This window comes from Phyllostomus discolor, chromosome 9, assembly GCF_004126475.2.
Source record: "Phyllostomus discolor isolate MPI-MPIP mPhyDis1 chromosome 9, mPhyDis1.pri.v3, whole genome shotgun sequence".
Classification (NCBI taxonomy): domain Eukaryota; kingdom Metazoa; phylum Chordata; class Mammalia; order Chiroptera; family Phyllostomidae; genus Phyllostomus; species Phyllostomus discolor.
The window spans coordinates 82,068,351-82,086,052 of record NC_040911.2 but is presented as its reverse complement, the minus strand read 5'-3'; the positions used below and the strand labels follow the sequence as shown (position 1 = coordinate 82,086,052).

Genomic DNA, 17,702 nt, shown 5'->3' with positions numbered 1-17,702 from the left:
CTGGTCTGTAGTAAAGTTTGATTCCAGGCTACCGTCTTGTTCTTGCTCACTACAGCTGACGGCTCCAGATCTTGGGGTTTCCGATTCCTTCATCCTTTTGTCAGTTTGCACAGGGTTTGCCCTTTGGGATGAGTTGGGTTCTATTTCTACCACCGTGTTGCTTTCTCTAGGACTCACTGACTGTCGTCGGGGTGGGATGGGGAAGGCGCTTGACATTTTTCTCTCCTCTGTCCTCACCAACAAGGGTCTGAAGCCGTCTTCTCTCTCTTGACCTCCTGTGTTTTCACTCCAGCAGCTCTGAGAAGAAAACTTTGGCTCCTGACACCCTGGGCCAGAACACCTTTGATGGAAGTGGTATGAGCCTGAAAAGAGTGGAAGCACGTGTTGGCTAAGGAGTGGCTGCATGGAGAAGGCCAGAGGCAGGAGGAGCAGGGGTCTGCTCCTGGCTCTGATTCTGCTGGAGAGAGAGTGTTCGTTAGAGAAGCCCTAACCAGGGCTGCGGGGCTGTTCCATCTTGTCACAGGACAAAGAGTGTCCCCTGCCACCCTGTTATTGATAATGCATGTACAACATGACTTGTTTCCTACCAGTAATTCCTGTGTAATCCATTCCTACACATTTCATTCTCTATTGTGATCCAGTAAAACCATACCAGAAACACCCTCTACATGTCATTCAAAATAGGAGCCTTTGGGATAGGCATTCTGTGTCATGAACAGCTTCAATACCATTGGCAGTTTCTTTCTAGTAAATCATCCAAGCCAGACAACTCACACTGGTTTACTATTCACAGTTCTGTTGTGCTTGGAGGTAAGAGTCTGACCTATGTGGAAATCTCCTTCTTGACTTTTCTTATTAAAAAGAAAGACATTGATACACATAAAAGTCATTTCATCTGGATGGCTTCCTAACACAGGAGACAGTACGTGAAACAGTGGCTAAAGAGATTGTATATGAAATAAATCTGTATTTCAGGTTGCCCAACTGCAAACAAATACTTGTTAGAAATTTCTAAGTGCTCGATGCTTTACTAAGTAGTGTGACTTCTGCAACTGACAAGAAAGATGTGGCCCATGACCTCAAGAATCTGACACCTTGTGCCCAAACCAATCCCATCACAATGACTTCAGATGTGGCTGCAGGATTTGCTTGGGCCAATAGAGGATGGTGAAAAGTTAGTGCCACTTTCAAATACATTTTAAAAGCCACGGTGTAGTTCCTCACTGCTCTTTTCCCCTCTTCCTTAAGAATCCCATGACCCAGACAGAGGCTGATCCTTTTCCCTGGATTCCAGAATCAACAGAGTTGAACCCCACCTGAGAGGCAGACTCAAGAGGCTGGGGAATTGCGGAATATCGTGGTGTCAAGCAAGACAAAGGGCACAATTTCAGGAAATCGAGGGTCTCCAATCTAGACTAATCGGAACCAGATCACTTTGACCTTTTTCTCTGAACCCACCTGAGGTATTCACATAGAGAAAGAGAATAACATGACCAGAGGAAAATAAAAATAAAAACAAAATCTAGTGAGGCTGACTAGCTAAGGCTAAATCCAAACATACAGAACCAGACTGAAGTGGATGGATCTACACTTAATCAGATGGAGCACAAACTAGCAGGAATCAGATCAAAACCTATTGAAGAAGATGAAAAAGGAACAAAGAAAATCGGATTAACTGGTGTCAGGGAAACAGCCATGCCATTTGAAGGAGACTCCTGAAGAAACTCCTTCCTGAAACTAGTTTGTGTCCCCAAAAATGCCACTCTCTCTACATGCTTTATCTAGAAATACAGAAATATCCAGAACTGCATTATGCAGCATGGCAGCCACTAGCTGTAGGAACATATTTATGGAGCATCTGAAATGCGGCTAGTCTGAACTTCCTGTGCTCTCAGCATAAAACACATGCAAGACTTTGAACCCTTAGCACAAAAACAAGATGTCTAATTTTTATACTGACTACATGCTGAAATAATACTGTGATATATTGGGTTAGAAAAGATTACTAATTTCACCCATTTATGCCTACTTTTTAAATGTGGCTACTAGAAAATTTCAAGTCACCCATGTGGCTCTCATTACACAGTGCTGTTGCACAGCACTGACCTAGAACAGGGGTGGGAAAACCAGCCCAGGAGCTAATCCTGCCCTCTGCTTTCATATAGTCTACAAGCTAATCACAAAGGGCTGAATGTAATTTCAACTCCTTAATAGTTAAGAAGTAGTTACATTTATACAGTCCTAAAATTATTTCGACCCTTTGAAGGCAACTGCAAGGCTGATGTGGCCCCCAGTGAAAATGAGTTTGACACCCTTGCTACGGGCAGGCGTTACTGTTTCATTGACTAATGTGTTCTAAGTATCTAGAACATTTTCTGGCACCTAGTAGTGGTCAATAAATTAATGAAGGAAAGAACACAGCCTTACCCAATGCGAGCAGATTTCTGCAATTCTCCAGCATCACCTCTTTGTATAGGCTCCTCTGCTTAGGGCTCAGCCACCTCCATTCTGCCTTAGTGAAGACCACAGAGATGTCCCTGAATGTAACTGGTAGCTGTAAACAAGCAATCAGAGATTTCCCCAGTGTGAGGAGCGTATTAGTGACCATGAGTCTGGAGATGAAAGAAGTTAGTACACGGTTCTTTTCAGGGTACACGGTTCTGCATATAAAATTCTCCTGGCCACATTACTATAGCTTTGTGTTAAATCCGAGGGGACCATCACTGATACATACAGCACATTCCTGGCCCCCAGACACTAATGATTTCACTGGAGAAATAACTTGTGAGTCAGTTTGAAACATGAAGCAGCGCTCAAGAAAGCGACCTTGAGGGCTCGTTATGCAGGAATTTTAAGATGGAAGGGCTCAGCCCTGACCAGTGTGGCTCAGTGGGTTGGGTGATTCTTCTCTCTCACATCACTGTCTCTCTCCCCTCCCTCCCTTTCCCTTTCTCTTAAAAAAAAAAAAAAGATGGAAGAGTTCAGGATGGGCTGGAAAACTCCCATTTAAAAGGAATTTTGTGCCCATAGTGTATCATCCAATAAACAATTCATAACTTATAAGGGGAGGGTAAAGTTACAATCCAATGAGATTATAATTTAACACAGAACCGAAAAGTTGTTTTCATTTTACATACCAGGAAAATTTATTTAGACCTTCCCTCATTCTCATGTTCCTATTTTCTTTCTTTCTCTCCCTGCCTCTCTCCCTATCTATATAACTTTTTGTTGAATACTGGACATTTTAGGTGGAACATTGTAGCAACTTGTATACCAACCCTTCTCTTCCCCCAGGCTGTTGCTGTAGTCACTTGTCCATGTTTGCTGACTTGTCTGTGTAGGAGGGTGCAGCCAAAGGGGCCCCAAATAGAGATTTGGAATGGGCTCCAAAACTCAAGGTGTCCAGGTGATTTTAAGATGTCCTCACCCCCACACCCCAGGTGTGGGTTGGGGAAAGGGACAAATGAAGCAGGGCCATTGAGAGCTGTTTCACATAGCAACAGCCTTGCAGCTACTCTCTGGTGTGGTCATTTAATATACCTATAACCTTTAACTGGTTGCATAGACATGACCAGCTCTGAGCCAGGGGAATGGAAGTAACTTCCCCCCAAGATGTAACTGGGGAGCAGGTCCCCCGAGTTACAGCGCCTGCGTGGGAGCTCAGAGAAGATTGGCTCCATGACATGGGGCCACGCCTGCCCAGACTCATCATGGCAGCCCAGTAAAGCTGGAAGGATATGAATTCTGGCATGTGAGGCCGAGTGTGGGAGGAGTCAGAAATGGGGCTGCAGAGGAAGATTGGCGCAGGGGTTTAAACTCAGGCACAGCAGCCATTGAGAACCATGTGGCTTTAGCAGAGTGGGGAGGACCGCAGCAGTGCAGACACCATCCACAATGCAGCCGCCTACGGCTCCTCTACCACCTGGCTCCGAGCCCCAGCCGGCTCTGCAGCCGCAGCCATGAGAAGGGGCCACCAGTAAGTGACTTGGGAGCACCGGGTCACCGCCCTGCCGCTGCAGCCACCACCAGGCCTCTGAATGCTGCACCCTCGCTCCCACCGCTCAGGCTCTCAGAGCCTCAGGCCAACCTCGCAGCCACCTGCTCTGGACCTGGGGCCAGGACACAATAAGCTCTGCGCTAGCCCTCTGGGCGCTGCTGCTGCTACTCTCCCAAAAAGGGGATCACCCCCCCCCCCCCACCCCGCAGCCATGGGAAGAATCACCACGTGGCTTTAGCTGGAGATCCTGGCAACACAACCAATGGTGCTGGGAACTACGGAAGGCCTGCCAGCTGAGCACAAATTACTAGGAAAAACCAAGAGCTGCCTAAGCCATGGACTTCTATTTCTTTTCCTGGGATACGGTACCCCAGACTGGGCAAAGTGGGGGAGGAAGGACTGTGTGTGTTTGTGGGTGTTTCAAGGGACTTGGGATTTTGACAAAGACATTAAGCCATTACTTTTAGTCTATATAACTTGAATAAATAACTCTTTTCTTTTTCACCAATCTCTAGCATGGAGAGATATAATTCTCTGGCTTAGGGAAAGGTGAACCTAGTACAGGGGGACCCCAGGAGAAACGGGGATTAATTCTGTAGCATTGTGGGACCCTCTTCCCTGGTGGCCAATTGGGGAGGATCATGGGAAACCACAAGATTACTTGTATATGCTCAGTAAAAGCCCACTAAAACTAGCCAGAAAGGATCCTCCCTATAAGAATAGAGTCCCTCCAACCCATGAGGTCAATCTCTGCTTGGAGTTGGCCTGCTCCCATGTTCTCTTCTATAAACTCTCGGTGTTCGGTTCAATTCTTTCTCCTGATCACTAAGAACCTGGTTACTTGTGCCCACCTGTGACATCTGGAGTAGTTCCATAAAGGCTACTGCCCCCGGGATGTGGCTTATTGTAACAGGGTACAGCCAGGGGCCCCCAATTAGAAGCAGGGTCCAGAACTCTGGGTGTCCAGAAAATATAAAATATAGGATATCCTCACCCCCACAAGTCTGGACTGGGGGATGGGACACGTGGAGCAGGGCCATTGAGAGTTATTTTGCAAATCAACAGTTGGCCAGCTTCATACCTGATATGCAAAAATGGTTATTTTGCATATCTATAGCAGCTGGCTAGCCTCATAGACATGTTAAGTAGCTGTGGCCCAGCTTTGAGCCAGGGAGATGCAATGCAACTAACAGGCAGTTACCCTGATTGCAATGCCTGCATGGGAGCTTAGAGACGGTTTGCTCCATGGCCTGGGTCCATGCCTGCTCAAAGTAATGACAACGGTCAAGAAAGGCTGGAAAAATAGGAGCGTGTTGGCTGTAAGGAGTAGGGATAAACTTAGACCATGAGGAAATAGGAACCTAGCTAGTTAGAGCCAGGAGATTACTAGGTTACTAAACAAACATCCTGCCTTCCCGCCTACTGTAAGAATGCTTGGTTTGAAATTCCTGCGCGCGGTCTCTGTAAGCAAAGAGCTGACCACGGCATCAGTTCTTTTTTTTTATGGAATGCTTGCTTTCTTACGCCAAAATCCCTATATAAGGACCTGAATGTGAACATTCGGGCGCGTCTCTCTCTTTTGCAGCTCTTTGTGGGCACTGTGTCACTGGACACTTTGAGAATTCGCCCCTGCACAGGTTAAACTTGGCCAATAAAGTAACATCTTTGATACCCTAAAGGCTCCGATATCTGTATTTGCGTCTGCTGGGTGCTACATTGGCAAGTGTTGCTGATTGTGGAAGGAGTCAGAAATGGGGCTGCAGAGGAAGATTTGCACTGGGATTTAAACCCAGGTACTGCAGCCATGTGGTTTTTTTTTAATCACTTGGTTTTGGGGGTGCTGAAGGGGTTCCCTTAACCACGTGTCTTGGGAAGCAGGAAAGCAAGAAGTAGCAACCATGCAAAGCCCTCTCTTAGCAGTTTGGAAGAATGCAGGAGAGACATCACGAGAAAGAAAGGGGTAAAAGGACTCTTGCTGGTGGGCCAGGAGAAGGTGCCACATGGGTTTGGATTAAAAAATGAAGATCCCAGTGATGCAGCTGATGGAGCGGGGAGCCTTGGGAGGCCTGCCAGCTGAGCACGCATGACTGAGAGGAAGCAGGAGAAGTGAGCTGCAGGCTTCTGTGTTTTTCTTCTGGAGGACAGTACTTCTGAATGGCAAGTTCTGAGACTGGCCTGCCAGGGCAAAGGGGGAAGGAAGGCCCGTATGTGTTTGTGGGTGTTTTAAAGGACTTTGGGATTTTTTTTTAAGATTTTATTTTTAGAGAGAAGGGAAAGGAGAGAGAGAGGGAGAGAAGCATCAATGTGTGGTTGCCCCTCACGTACCCCCTACTGGAGACCTGGCCTGCAACCCAAGCATGTGCCCTGACTGGGAATCAAACGGGTGACCCTTTGCTTTGAAGTCCAGTGCCCAATCCACTGAGCCACACCAGCTAGGGTGGACTTTGAGATTTTATCAAAGACATTAAGTCATTCCTCTAAGTCTGTAAAACTTTTGAATAAATAGTTCCTTCCCTTTTCACCAAACTCTGGCATTGAGAGGCATAATTCCAATTCCCTGGCAGTGGGCTAAGAATCCACAGTGACAGAGGGACCCCGTAGCCCCTGTGAGGCAGGAGATAGTCAGGAAGGAAACTCCAGAGGCCCCTCAGGGCTGAGGTAAAAAACATCTATACATGACAAAGACCCCCTAACACCAGTTGTTCCTGTTTTCTGGGATAACTCTGAATCATGGAATGCGCCTGCACACTACCCCTGATTCATTATAACAGTATTATAATGAATCAACATTGTGGGACTCCCTTCTCCAGTAGCCAATCAAGAAAACCATGGGAAACCACACATGCGCAATAGCTTTGAAATCCAACTCCTTGTACCTGCGTGGGAAAAGCCCGCCAAAGACTAGTCAGGGAGCTTCTGCCCTATAATAGAATCCCTCCAGCCCTCGTGTTCCATCTCTGCTCAGAGTTGGCCTGCTCCCATGTCCTATCGCTTAATAAATCTCCCCTCTTTCTTTATGCTAAAAACTTTGTGTGTTCAGTTCAATTCTTTGTCCTCAATCACTAAGAACCTGGTTACCTCTGCACACCTGTGACAGTTTTTGGCGAGCCAGCCAGGAGAAGACACTGGAGTGGTAAGCCCCCTTTGCTGCTCTGACACCCAGGATGCCCTTTTCTGTTATCACCTATTCTGTTTTGGTAAGTCTGATGTTCCCTGATGGAAGGTCGGCCACTAATTTGCAGGCACAGGTTGGGCAGTTAAAAGCCACAAGGGCACCCGCCGCTTGAAGGCACCTGTGATAGGATAACTTGGATGTGGAACGGGGTTAGCCTTAGTCCCCGCCAGGTACAAGAAAATGTCTGCACAATGGTCGGGCACACTGTGAAAAGCACAAAACACTGCCCCACCCTGCGGCCGCTCCCCCAATAGGCATAGTCGGACCTTCCATGCGGGATATCAGTCACCACCTCACCTGTGCTATGACTTCCTTTTGAAGCCTCTTCATCAGGCCCACAGATAGTCTTTTATGCTTGTCTTCCCCAACTGACTTCTGGTCTTTATACCTTCACTCATACCCCACTTGTCTTTTATGTATGAAGGGCTCCTGCTGTCTTTGTACTAAGATATCTACGTTGGGGTCATTGATAGGCTAGTGCTAAGTACAGTTGCAGGAATGAGCCACTCCAATCTTTGGCATGTGTATACTGTCATTGTAAGCAGCAACATCGCTCAGAACTGCACAACAGGTGCCTGCTGGTCACTGGTTACTAGAATGGCCATGTGGAGCCACTCTTACCTAATTAATTGAATTTGGAATTCTAAGGTGGTTTACTTGCCCCTATAAGGGTATTTTAATTTCCCCTCTCAGTCCATTATCTCTCTATGAGATCCACCTCCAGTATGAAGGGTGGTGGTTTAGACATCTCTTGAGGTCCCTTCTGGGAAATTTTAGATGCAGGTGCAATTTCTTAAAGCTCTGGAAAATTACATAGAATATTTAAGGGTCTTCTTTGTGACTGGAAAAGAGTCATTTTATAATAAGATCAGCTTGGTGCTCCTCTTAATGGTTTACAGGGCCAGAAATTATTTTTCTAGTAAGACACTTCCTTTGCCCCAGATCTGAAAGCTTACAGGAAAATGAGGGTCCCTGTAGATGAAGAATACAGAAATGGAAATTACTTGGGCCACAAGGGTAGAGTCTGGGATTGTCAGGATTATAGGCAATTGCTCAAGAATGCTGGACTGGTTCCTTCCCAATAGTTAGAAACAAAAGTAGACTATGGTGATTCTCTCAAGTCTTTTAGATTTCTGTCGGCTGACACTCACTAGGATTTCTCTCACCAGAGACATCTGGTAGTTCGGTGGGATCCCAGGGGACGTCCATGGCCCACTAGGAATCTCCTAAGGGCAGCAAAGAGAGGGACGCCTCTAGTCTGCAAAGGACTATCTTTGTGTTTCTTTTCCTTCTCTCTTAGGATCACCACAGTCGAGATGGGAACTACATCTTCCATCCCTTCCAAATCACCACTGGGTTGCATTCTTAGCAACTGGGATAAATTTGACCCAAAAAATTTAAAAAAGAAGACATTAGTTTTCTCTTGTAACACTGTTTGGCCCCAGTATAAATTAGAAGGTGGAGAGATATGGCCTGAGAATGGGAGCAGAAATTATAATACTATCCTACAGCTAGATCTATTCTGCCGGAGGGAAGGCAAATGGTCTGAAGTTCCTTACCTGCAGGCATTTATGGCTCTGTACCGAGATCCCTCATTTTGCTCCAGCCCCACCCTGACAAAACCTACAGGCCCAAGTGTTGATCAATTAGAAGATACCCTCCTTAGCTCCCCACCTGTCTCTCAAGGGAGATTAAGGGAACCCCAGAGTTCTGGAGTCTCTGCCCCTACCTTAGAAGGAGCGACCTCTCCACCACCTTATGCTACGAACAACCTAAAGCCACCAGCTGAGGAAAAACTCAGCCCGCAGGGCATACTAGAAGTGGTGCTTCTTATCTCTCTACCACTCCTGCACTCCTACCTTGAGGGAGGTAGCAGGCCCTGAAGGTGCTATAAGGGTACAAGTGTCCTTCTCTATAACTGATTTACAACAATGTAAAGACAAGCTAGGGAGTTTTTCAGAGGACCCTTCACATTTCACTAGTAATTTCCAGACTCTTACTCTAGCATTTAGTATGTCATGGAGGGATTTGTACATAATTCTGACCACCTGCTGTTCCCCAGACAAGAAACAGCGGATCTGGGAGGAGGCCTGTAAGTATGCAGACCATCTGCATACCCAGAACCCCAGCACTAACCAGCCAGCTGCCCAAGCTGTCCCGGACCAGAAACCTGACTGGGGATACAATACTCAGGCAGGGATCCGGAGTAGGGATGCAATGATAGATTGCTTACTGGCGGGAATGAGAAACTGCATCAAGAAACCTGTGAATTACGAAAAGGTTAGGGAAATCTCTCAGGGCAAGGAAGAGAACCCAACTCTCTTCAGAAACAGACGAGTAGAAGCCTTCCGAAAATATACGAACTTGGACCCTTCATCTCCAGAGGGTTGAATCTTGATAGGACAGCGTTTTATAAGTCAATCTGCCCCTTATATTCACAGGAAGCTTCAGAAATTACAAATGGGCCCACAGACCCCCCTAGATCAGCTCATGGATACAGCCTTTTCAGTCTTTAACAATAGGGATTTGGAAGGAAAGAAAACAGGGAAAGAAGGAAAGGGAGAAGCAAGCAGAGCTCCTTGCACTAGCCTTTAGTAGTGCCATTGGTGAAACCAGACCCATCAGGGGAGCTCGGGGAGGCCTCAAAAGAAACAGGGGCAAAAGGATGAGACCTGTTATAAGTGCAAGCGCCCCGGACACTGGTCAAAGAACTTCACTCAGCCACATCCGAGGCTCTGTCCTCTATGCAAGAACTTCAGTTCTGATCCCTGGCACTGGAAGGTAGATGGCCCCTGTTCCCATAGCGGAAAGGGGTCATCTCCCAAGGCCATGGCTACTCTTGAGGACTGAAGGTGCCCGGGGAACAGGTCGGCCCCAGGGAATACTCATATTCCCATCTCTACCAAGGAGCCCCGGGTAACTCTAGATGTGACAGGTAAGAAAATCAACTTTCTTGTTGATACAGGGGCCACTTACTCTGTCCTTAACTCTTACTCTGGGCCTCTTTCCTCCAAATCAGCTAAGGTAATGGGGGTCAAAGGAAATCTTAAGGCATATTTCTATACATTCCCTATCACTTGCCAATTTGAGAGTCGAATATTCAAACACTCCTTTTTAATTGTTCCTCAGTGCCCCATTCCTCTGATAGGCCAGGACCTTTTAGCTTGAATGGGAACCATCTTGTTGTTCCCTGAAGTGCCACTTGAGTTAAGTAAGGTGATGATAATCAGTAGTGTTCGAAATCAGGAGGAAATCCCAAGTTCAGTTCTGGATGCAGTGAACCTACTAGTTTGGGAGTCAGGGATTCCTGGAAGAGCAAAGACTGCATTACCAGTTAAAATCCAATTAAAACCCAGGTCAGATTACTCTCACAGGAAGCAGTATCCTATTAAACAAGAAGCTTTGGAGGGCTTACAGCCCATCATAACTAAATTTATATAACATGGGCTCATAGTCCCTTGTCAGTCTCCTTGCAACACTCCCATCTTACCAGTGCTATAACCTACAGGAGAACACAGGCTAGTCCAGGATCTAAGGTTAGTCAATGAAGCAGTAGTGCCTTTACATCCAACAGTAGCTAACCCTTACACCTTGCTCTCGCAGATACCAGATGATGCTCAGTGGTATTCAGTATTAGATTTGAAAGATGCCTTCTTCTGCATCCCTTTGCATCCTGACTCTCAGTATTTGTTTGCTTTTGAGTGGACTGATCCAAAGACGATGATACATCAGCAATATACTTGGACTGTATTGCCACAAGGGTTTAGGGACAGTCCCCATCTCTTTGCTAAGGTATTAGAAAAGGATCTTAGAGATTTACAGCTACAAGGAGGGGCCATTTTACAATATGTAGATGACATACTAATCTGCAGCCCCTCCAAGGAGGCTTCTGATCAAAATACCATCCAGACTCTGAATTTCCTAGCTGAAAGAGGATGTCGGGTATCAAAGAAAAAGGTTCAGATTACCAAACAAAAAGTAAATTATTTGGGGTATATTTTGACTCCTGGATGTAGGCAAGTATCACAGAAGAGAATTAAAGCGATCACTGAATTAACTCCACCTGCTACTCAATAGCAGCTTTGTTCCTTTTTAGGAATGGCAGGATTCTGTAGGATTTGGATCCCCAACTTTGGGCTAATCGCCAAACCTCTGTATGAAGCTACTAAGGGGCCAGACACTGAACCTATTATATGGGAAAAGGAATGTGATCAGGCTTTTAATAAAATCAAGCAGGCCCTAGTCGAAGCCCCAGCCTTAGGCATCCCTAACTGAAACAAGCCTTTCTCTCTATACATAGCAGAGAAGCAAGGAATAGCTTTAGGGGTCTTAGTCCAACGACTAGGGAATGAACCTCAACCAGTTGCATATTTCTCAAAAAAACTGGACACTGTAGCAGCTGGGTGGCCTCTGTGTCTAAGAGCAGTTGCAGCCACAGCCATGCTAACCAAGGAAGCTAGTAAACTAACTCTCGGGCAGAAGTTAGAAGTCTTAACTCCACATCAGGTACAAGGGGTGTTAGAAATGAAAGGGCACCTCTGGCTAACAGGAAATAGACTGACCAAATATCAAGCCCTCTTAGGGCCCTTAATAACACTGCTGCTTTTACTACTTTTAGGACCTTGCTTATTTACTTGTTAAATTTGTTTCTTCTAGACTTAAGCAGTTCCACGTCAAACTGATGATGCTCCAAGGTTTCCAACCAATCCCTAAGAGCAATGTCGAAGCTGACCAACATACAGCATCTGCGGTGGCCTCAGGAATTCCTCTTCAACCTCTAGATAGAATAGGGTGAGAGCTCCGTGGTTCTCAATAGGCCGGGTCTACTGTCCAATCTAAGCCTGAAGCAGCTATGGAAGACAGATCTTCATCCTTCAACAACCCCAAAAAGATTTTTGAGAGTCATGTCTCTCAGGCAGAAGTTGAGGCAGGAGATAGTCAGGAAGGAAACTCCAGAGGCCCCTCAGGGCTGAGGTAAAAAACATCTATACATAACAAAGACCCCCCAAGACCAGTTGTTCCTGTTTTCTGGGATAACTCTAAATCATGGAATGCGCCTGCGCACTACCCCTGATTCATTATAACAGTATTATAATGAATCAACATTGTGGGACTCCCTTCTCCAGTAGCCAATCAAGAAAATCATGGGAAACCACACATGCGCAGTAGCTTTGAAATCCAACTCCTTGTACCTGCACAGGAAAAGCCCGCCAAAGACTAGCCAGGGAGCTTCTGCCCTGTAAGAATAGAATCCCCCAGCCCATGTGTTCCATCTCTGCTCAGAGTTGGCCTGCTCCCATGTCCTATCGCTTAATAAATCTTCCCTCTTTCTTTATGCTAAAAACTCTGTGTGTTCAGTTCAATTCTTTGTCCTCAATCACTAAGAACCTGGTTACCTGTGCACACCTGTGACACCTGGGTCCGTTCTGTAACATTAGCAGTAGGTAATGTTTTAGACATATAGTCACTCTGACGCCCCCCCAGTAACAGGGTATGTCAGAGCAGAGGTCCCCTGAAAGCAGCGGACCCCCTACCATCCACAGAAATCCTGCAAAGAGGCAGGCAGCAGGGAGGGGAAGAAGCCAAGAGTGGAATGCACAGCATTTGAAGCATCTTGCATAACAAAGGCAGATAAACAACACAAGCCTTCCTGAAGGGAGAGGCTGTGGAAGACTGTTTGCCTGTTGGGGGGGCAAATTGTGAACGAGACTGAGAACTAGTGCTAGCAGAGTGAGTCATGACATGGAGGTCTATGAATGGCTGCAAAACTCTTGTCCTGACTAAAGATGGCAATCCAAAGAGGGTCAAAGACACTGGAGAGCTGACAAAAATGGTGGACACTGATGCACAATAGGAAGAGCCGGATGTTCGACTGCACAGGAAGTCCTGAGCCAGGTCTTTAAATTGGAGCACACCAAGAAACACGAGGTCAGTCTGTGGGTTTGTAGTGCTGGAGTTCTGGGGGCCCATTTGAAACACCCTCAGCACCCCTCCTGCACAGAAGACAGCAACAGAGCTGGCGGCACTGCGGGGGACCTGCCTGGCCCAGCATACAGACACACTGACGAGCTGATGGCTGAGTAAAGGCAGCTCCAGAGAGAGAAACAGACAGACTTCTGTGTTTCTGAAGGACGGTACTTTTCAATGGCATGTTCTGAAACTGGCCTAGCTTGGCAGAGGGAGGCAGGGCTATTTGTTTTGGGGTGTTTTTAAATGGAGTGAAAATGGCATAGCATATGGGGTGTCCAAACTTTTGGCATCTCTGGGCCACACTGGAAGAAGGAGAGTTGTCTTAGGCCACACATTAAATACACAAACATTAACAAAAACTGATGAGCAAAAAAAAAAAAAGGTTTTAAGTAAATTTATGATCTTGTGTTGGGCCACATTCATAGCATTCCTGGAACACATGTGGCCCACAGGCCAGGGGTTGGACACCCCTGGAAATGCTCTCTCCCTTGCTCTCACTCTCTCTCACACGCTTAGCATGGAGATGCTGCTCTTCTGGTACAGGGGCTCTTGGACTTCAGAGCTTGGTGTACGCTCTCTCCCTCTGGCTTGCTCCTCACATGGACGAGAGCACTTGTAGGACCAGGAGGTGCTGGGCCCACCAGGGGCTCAGACCCCATAGAGGACGGAAGCCCACTCGGGAGGCAGGGTCCCACGTAGGGATACATGCCTCTCTGGGCTCCAGCATCTTGGACACTGTGGTCCAGTGCAGCACAGCACATGGCTCCAGAACTGCTAAGTGGAGGCTGAGAACAGTGCACCCCAGGTCCTGAAGGAGAGAGCTGCTGCGAGGACATGGCGGCTCTGAAACCCACAGCGCACGTGCCAGAGAGGACAAGTTCTGTTTGTGTGGCCCACTTAAGGACAGACGAATGGGGACCTGGGGGCATGGTTTTGGCTTGTAGTCTTCTGGGGAACAAGAGAAGTTCTGAGTCTCATGGGAGAAAAGGGCTCAGAGCAAGAGTGCTTTTGGCACCACCCTGTTTGGAGTCCTGTTAATAAAAACCTATCTCCTTCATCACAAATTGTGGAGTCGTATATAAGGGCACAAGTTGCCAAAACCCCGCTTGCCTGATTATGTCCCCCTCCAGAAAGGGCAGTCCTTTTATCAGGCTCTCTTCCTATCTCTCCCTGATCTCTGTGGCAAGGTTCTGGCTGGCCTGCCTATATCAGTATCACACCCACCCTCCACTGATCGCTAGCTGATTGCACTACTGCTCTCAGTAATGTCTTAGTGAATAAATGGCTCTGAAGCAGGAGACAGCATAAGAAAAAACTGAGACGGCAATACTGTCACTGGCCAGCATTTAGCACCCAGGTTGCCAGAAAACGCCCTTTACCAATTAGGTAGAATAAATAGTAAACCAAGGCAGGGAAAAGGAAGGAGACAAGTCTCGCATGCTAACTCAGCAGTCCTAAGCCTGTTCTGATAATACTGCCAGGTGTTTCAATATCACAAGAAATACTATATTAACAAGAAAGAAAGCCTTGAAACTGCGCTTTCATCCCAAGGCCTGAATGTGGGAGAGGGTCTCGGGACCCAAAGAAAGAGCCCATAAATAACTTTGGTTAATTACCTACTCTGGTACTATCTATTTTAGGAGGGAGTCCCTGACGCTTACAGGAAAAGCCCATAAATAACTTTGGAAATTGCCCCAATTTTAATTAACTGCCTCCTGTCACATATTTGTTTTACAACAGGATGGCCAAAAGGAGTCTGAAGCAAGATAAGAATTTGGGCGGACAGACCCCCACCCATCCCTAAATTTGGGTAGTCACATTTCCCAAGGAAAGCTCACGCCACATTTACCCATTAATCAATATGTAAAATTTCTCTCCTATCCCACCAACTATATAAGTCCTGAGAACAAAGAACTCACTCTCTCCCTCTCGGGAGCTCAGGATGCTCTCTCTCTCCCTCGGGGGCTCTTAGCTCTTGGGCCACAGGGCCTCTGGCCACCCGGCCTTAGGCTGCCCAAGGGCTTGCCCCCCTGGTCTCCAGCTGCTCTTGCTTTTCTCACCTTGCTTTGCTCTGAAGCTTTGCCTTTCACCCCCTAATCTACCCAGTCCTGTTCTCTTCCATGGAAGCGAGCCACTAATAAACTGATTACATACTACTAGGTTTGCTGATATGTAATTCTTTACATGCATCAGCAAGAAGAACCTGGTCTCTCCCGTCAACAGGAGCACGTCCACTACACTGGGCCAAAGAGTGGGCTGACGGAGCAGGTCGTGTGACCAATGCCACAGACTTACTGCTTCTGCTGGGACTTAGTAGATTTTCTGAAATAAATGTTTCTCCACTTGCTCTACGTCCTTAGGACAATTTCCAGAGACTTTAAATGGTTGGGTTTAATGGGTTTTTAAAAACCATTTTGGTTGTTTTCACTGGGGAGAGTGTCTGCGGAGCTCCTCACACCAGCACTCCACAAGTGCTCCCCCGTGTCTGTCCCGGATGGGAGTCTGGCCGTCAGTAAGCTGTGAGTGGCCGGACATTGGTGCGAGAGCTCTACACTAGCGCTTTGTAGTGGCTTTTATGTAACCATTTCAACCATTATAGTAAAGACAATTATTATTGTCATCATTTCTTGTTTTTATACACTACTTTTCCAAAGAACTTGTAGGCTCCTTGAGGATAAGGATGGTCTACTTATAAACCTATTACTTTAGTTTGCAGAATCTCATACGCCCCATTCGCATGAATGAATACATCAAATACGTGGTAAGAGAGAGAACACAGACAAAGGGGCAGAATGGGGGTGAAGCGCTGTATTTACAGAGAGCATTCTACTGAGTCATTCATCAAATAATGCGGGCCCGTTCCCTAAGACTAGAAAACAATGTTCCCACATTTTCAGAAAGGGAATTATGTGGCAGAAAGAGTCCAAAAGGCAACACAACACATTGGAAGATGCAGGAGTTTGAGAGTCAGAGAAAACGAAGTTCAAATCCTGTCTCTACCGCTGAGGAGATGCGTGCAGCCATGCACAAATCACAAACCCCTTGAAACCACACTTTCTTTCTCTGGGGGAAATAAAATTCCCACTACTACTGCCCCCTTCCCACTGTTGTTTTGTTTTGTTTTGTTTTTAAATCCTCACCCAGGGATATGTCGATTGATTTGGGGAAGAGAGGAAGGAAGAGAGAGAGAAAATAAATGTGAGACAGAAACATTGACCAGTTGCCTCCCACACGTGGCCTAACCAAGGAATCAAACACAGAAACTATGTAGGTGCCCCGACTAGGGACCAAGCCCGCAACCTTTTGGTGTACGGGCCCATGCTTCAATCAACTGAGCTACCTGGCCAGGGTCCTCTTGACAATGTTTTTTTTTTTAAGAATTATGGAGAAAATGTTATAATGTCTGGGACTTGTCTAAAATAATCCAGTGAGGGACATGGGAAGGGTAGAAATCTAACAAGACCGGCCATTGTAAATGACTGTTAAGCTGGATGGTGGTACCTAAGGCCCCATTATTACCACCCTTCCTACTTCTCTATATGTTCACAAACGCCAGCAGCAAAAAAGTAAAAAGGTGTCCAGAGCAAAAGAAATATCATCAGATAGTGTGCATGTGAAGTTTAATAATACATTAAAATCTTTAATAACCTCAAGTTTTCAAAAATATCCTTTGTGTTTCAAAGTTTCCTAGACTCTAACGATTAATCTTGGGCATATTTATCAACAAGGAAAGAAAACGCAAGTGCATGACTCACTGGAGGGTGACTAACACGGTACCGGACACAGGCAGGGACCTGCCTCAGTGTCGACTGCCTTTTCCCTTCCCAAGAAAGAGAGTATGAGTATGCCTATTCTCTGGACAATGCACCAGCATTTCAGGGGGAAAAAAATGTAACCCCAACTCACCGATATCTTGGGCTTTCCCTCCCTTTCTCGGGGCCAGTCGGTATCTTTAGAAGGCACACCTATGGGAAGAAAAAGAAGCTAGGAGAGAGCAGCCCTCCCGTAGAGCTCCCAGAGTAGCGCCTCTAGGCTTTTAGATGGGGGAAGCAGTCTGTTTACTCAGCTGTGGTCACCAGCCTGTTCTCCACTAAACCTGGACTCTTTCTTGTTCCCCCTTCTTCACCTCTCCAGACTCCCCACGACTCACCTTTTGCCTGATGACTCTGAGTCGATTTCTTCATGGTCTGCGTATCTTCCCTGTGGTCCAAAGACAAAATCTCCTCCCAGCCCTGCTCTCCCGAGGCAGAACGATCGGGCAACGTGGTGGTCCGAGAGTCAGCACAGCGTTTGCCTCTAAATTCTGCCAGAAGGCCAAGGTAGAAGTTATTTCACCTCAAGGTTGATTTCTGCTGCCCGGGTTTCTCCAAACTTTACTTGGAAGAGCCCACCTTATTTGCACGAAGCCAGGACCTGTGAAGTAGAGAAGTGATTTGGCGTTGTTGGGATTCCTGTCTGAGGCCCTAAGCCCACGCCCCCTGAGCAAGGATCCTATCCTCTCCGCCCTCCTCATTCAATAAATACGGAGTCGCGGTCCAATGGGCTCCTTGGATTTTTTTT

General features: G+C 46.7%; 1 protein-coding gene and 2 long non-coding RNA genes across 3 annotated transcripts; all 3 read right to left on the bottom strand.

Moving 5' to 3' along the window:
- Positions 1-388: 388 nt before the first annotated feature.
- On the bottom strand, positions 389-17,473 carry LOC118496762 (zinc finger protein 343-like; the record flags this gene model as incomplete). The annotated part of the gene is made up of 4 exons (XM_036009452.1): positions 389-399; positions 2,428-2,554; positions 17,049-17,107; positions 17,293-17,473. Coding segments are annotated over 4 exons (378 nt in total), but the record flags the coding sequence as incomplete, so codon positions are not given.
- LOC118496801 lies at positions 3,203-5,028 on the bottom strand. Its single transcript, XR_004899357.1, has 2 exons — positions 4,856-5,028; positions 3,203-3,333 (listed from the first exon to the last, which is right to left on the bottom strand). It is a non-coding gene; the product is annotated as an uncharacterized LOC118496801 (long non-coding RNA).
- LOC118496803 lies at positions 6,501-12,912 on the bottom strand. Its single transcript, XR_004899358.1, has 2 exons — positions 12,588-12,912; positions 6,501-6,601 (listed from the first exon to the last, which is right to left on the bottom strand). It is a non-coding gene; the product is annotated as an uncharacterized LOC118496803 (long non-coding RNA).
- Positions 17,474-17,702: the final 229 nt, after the last annotated feature.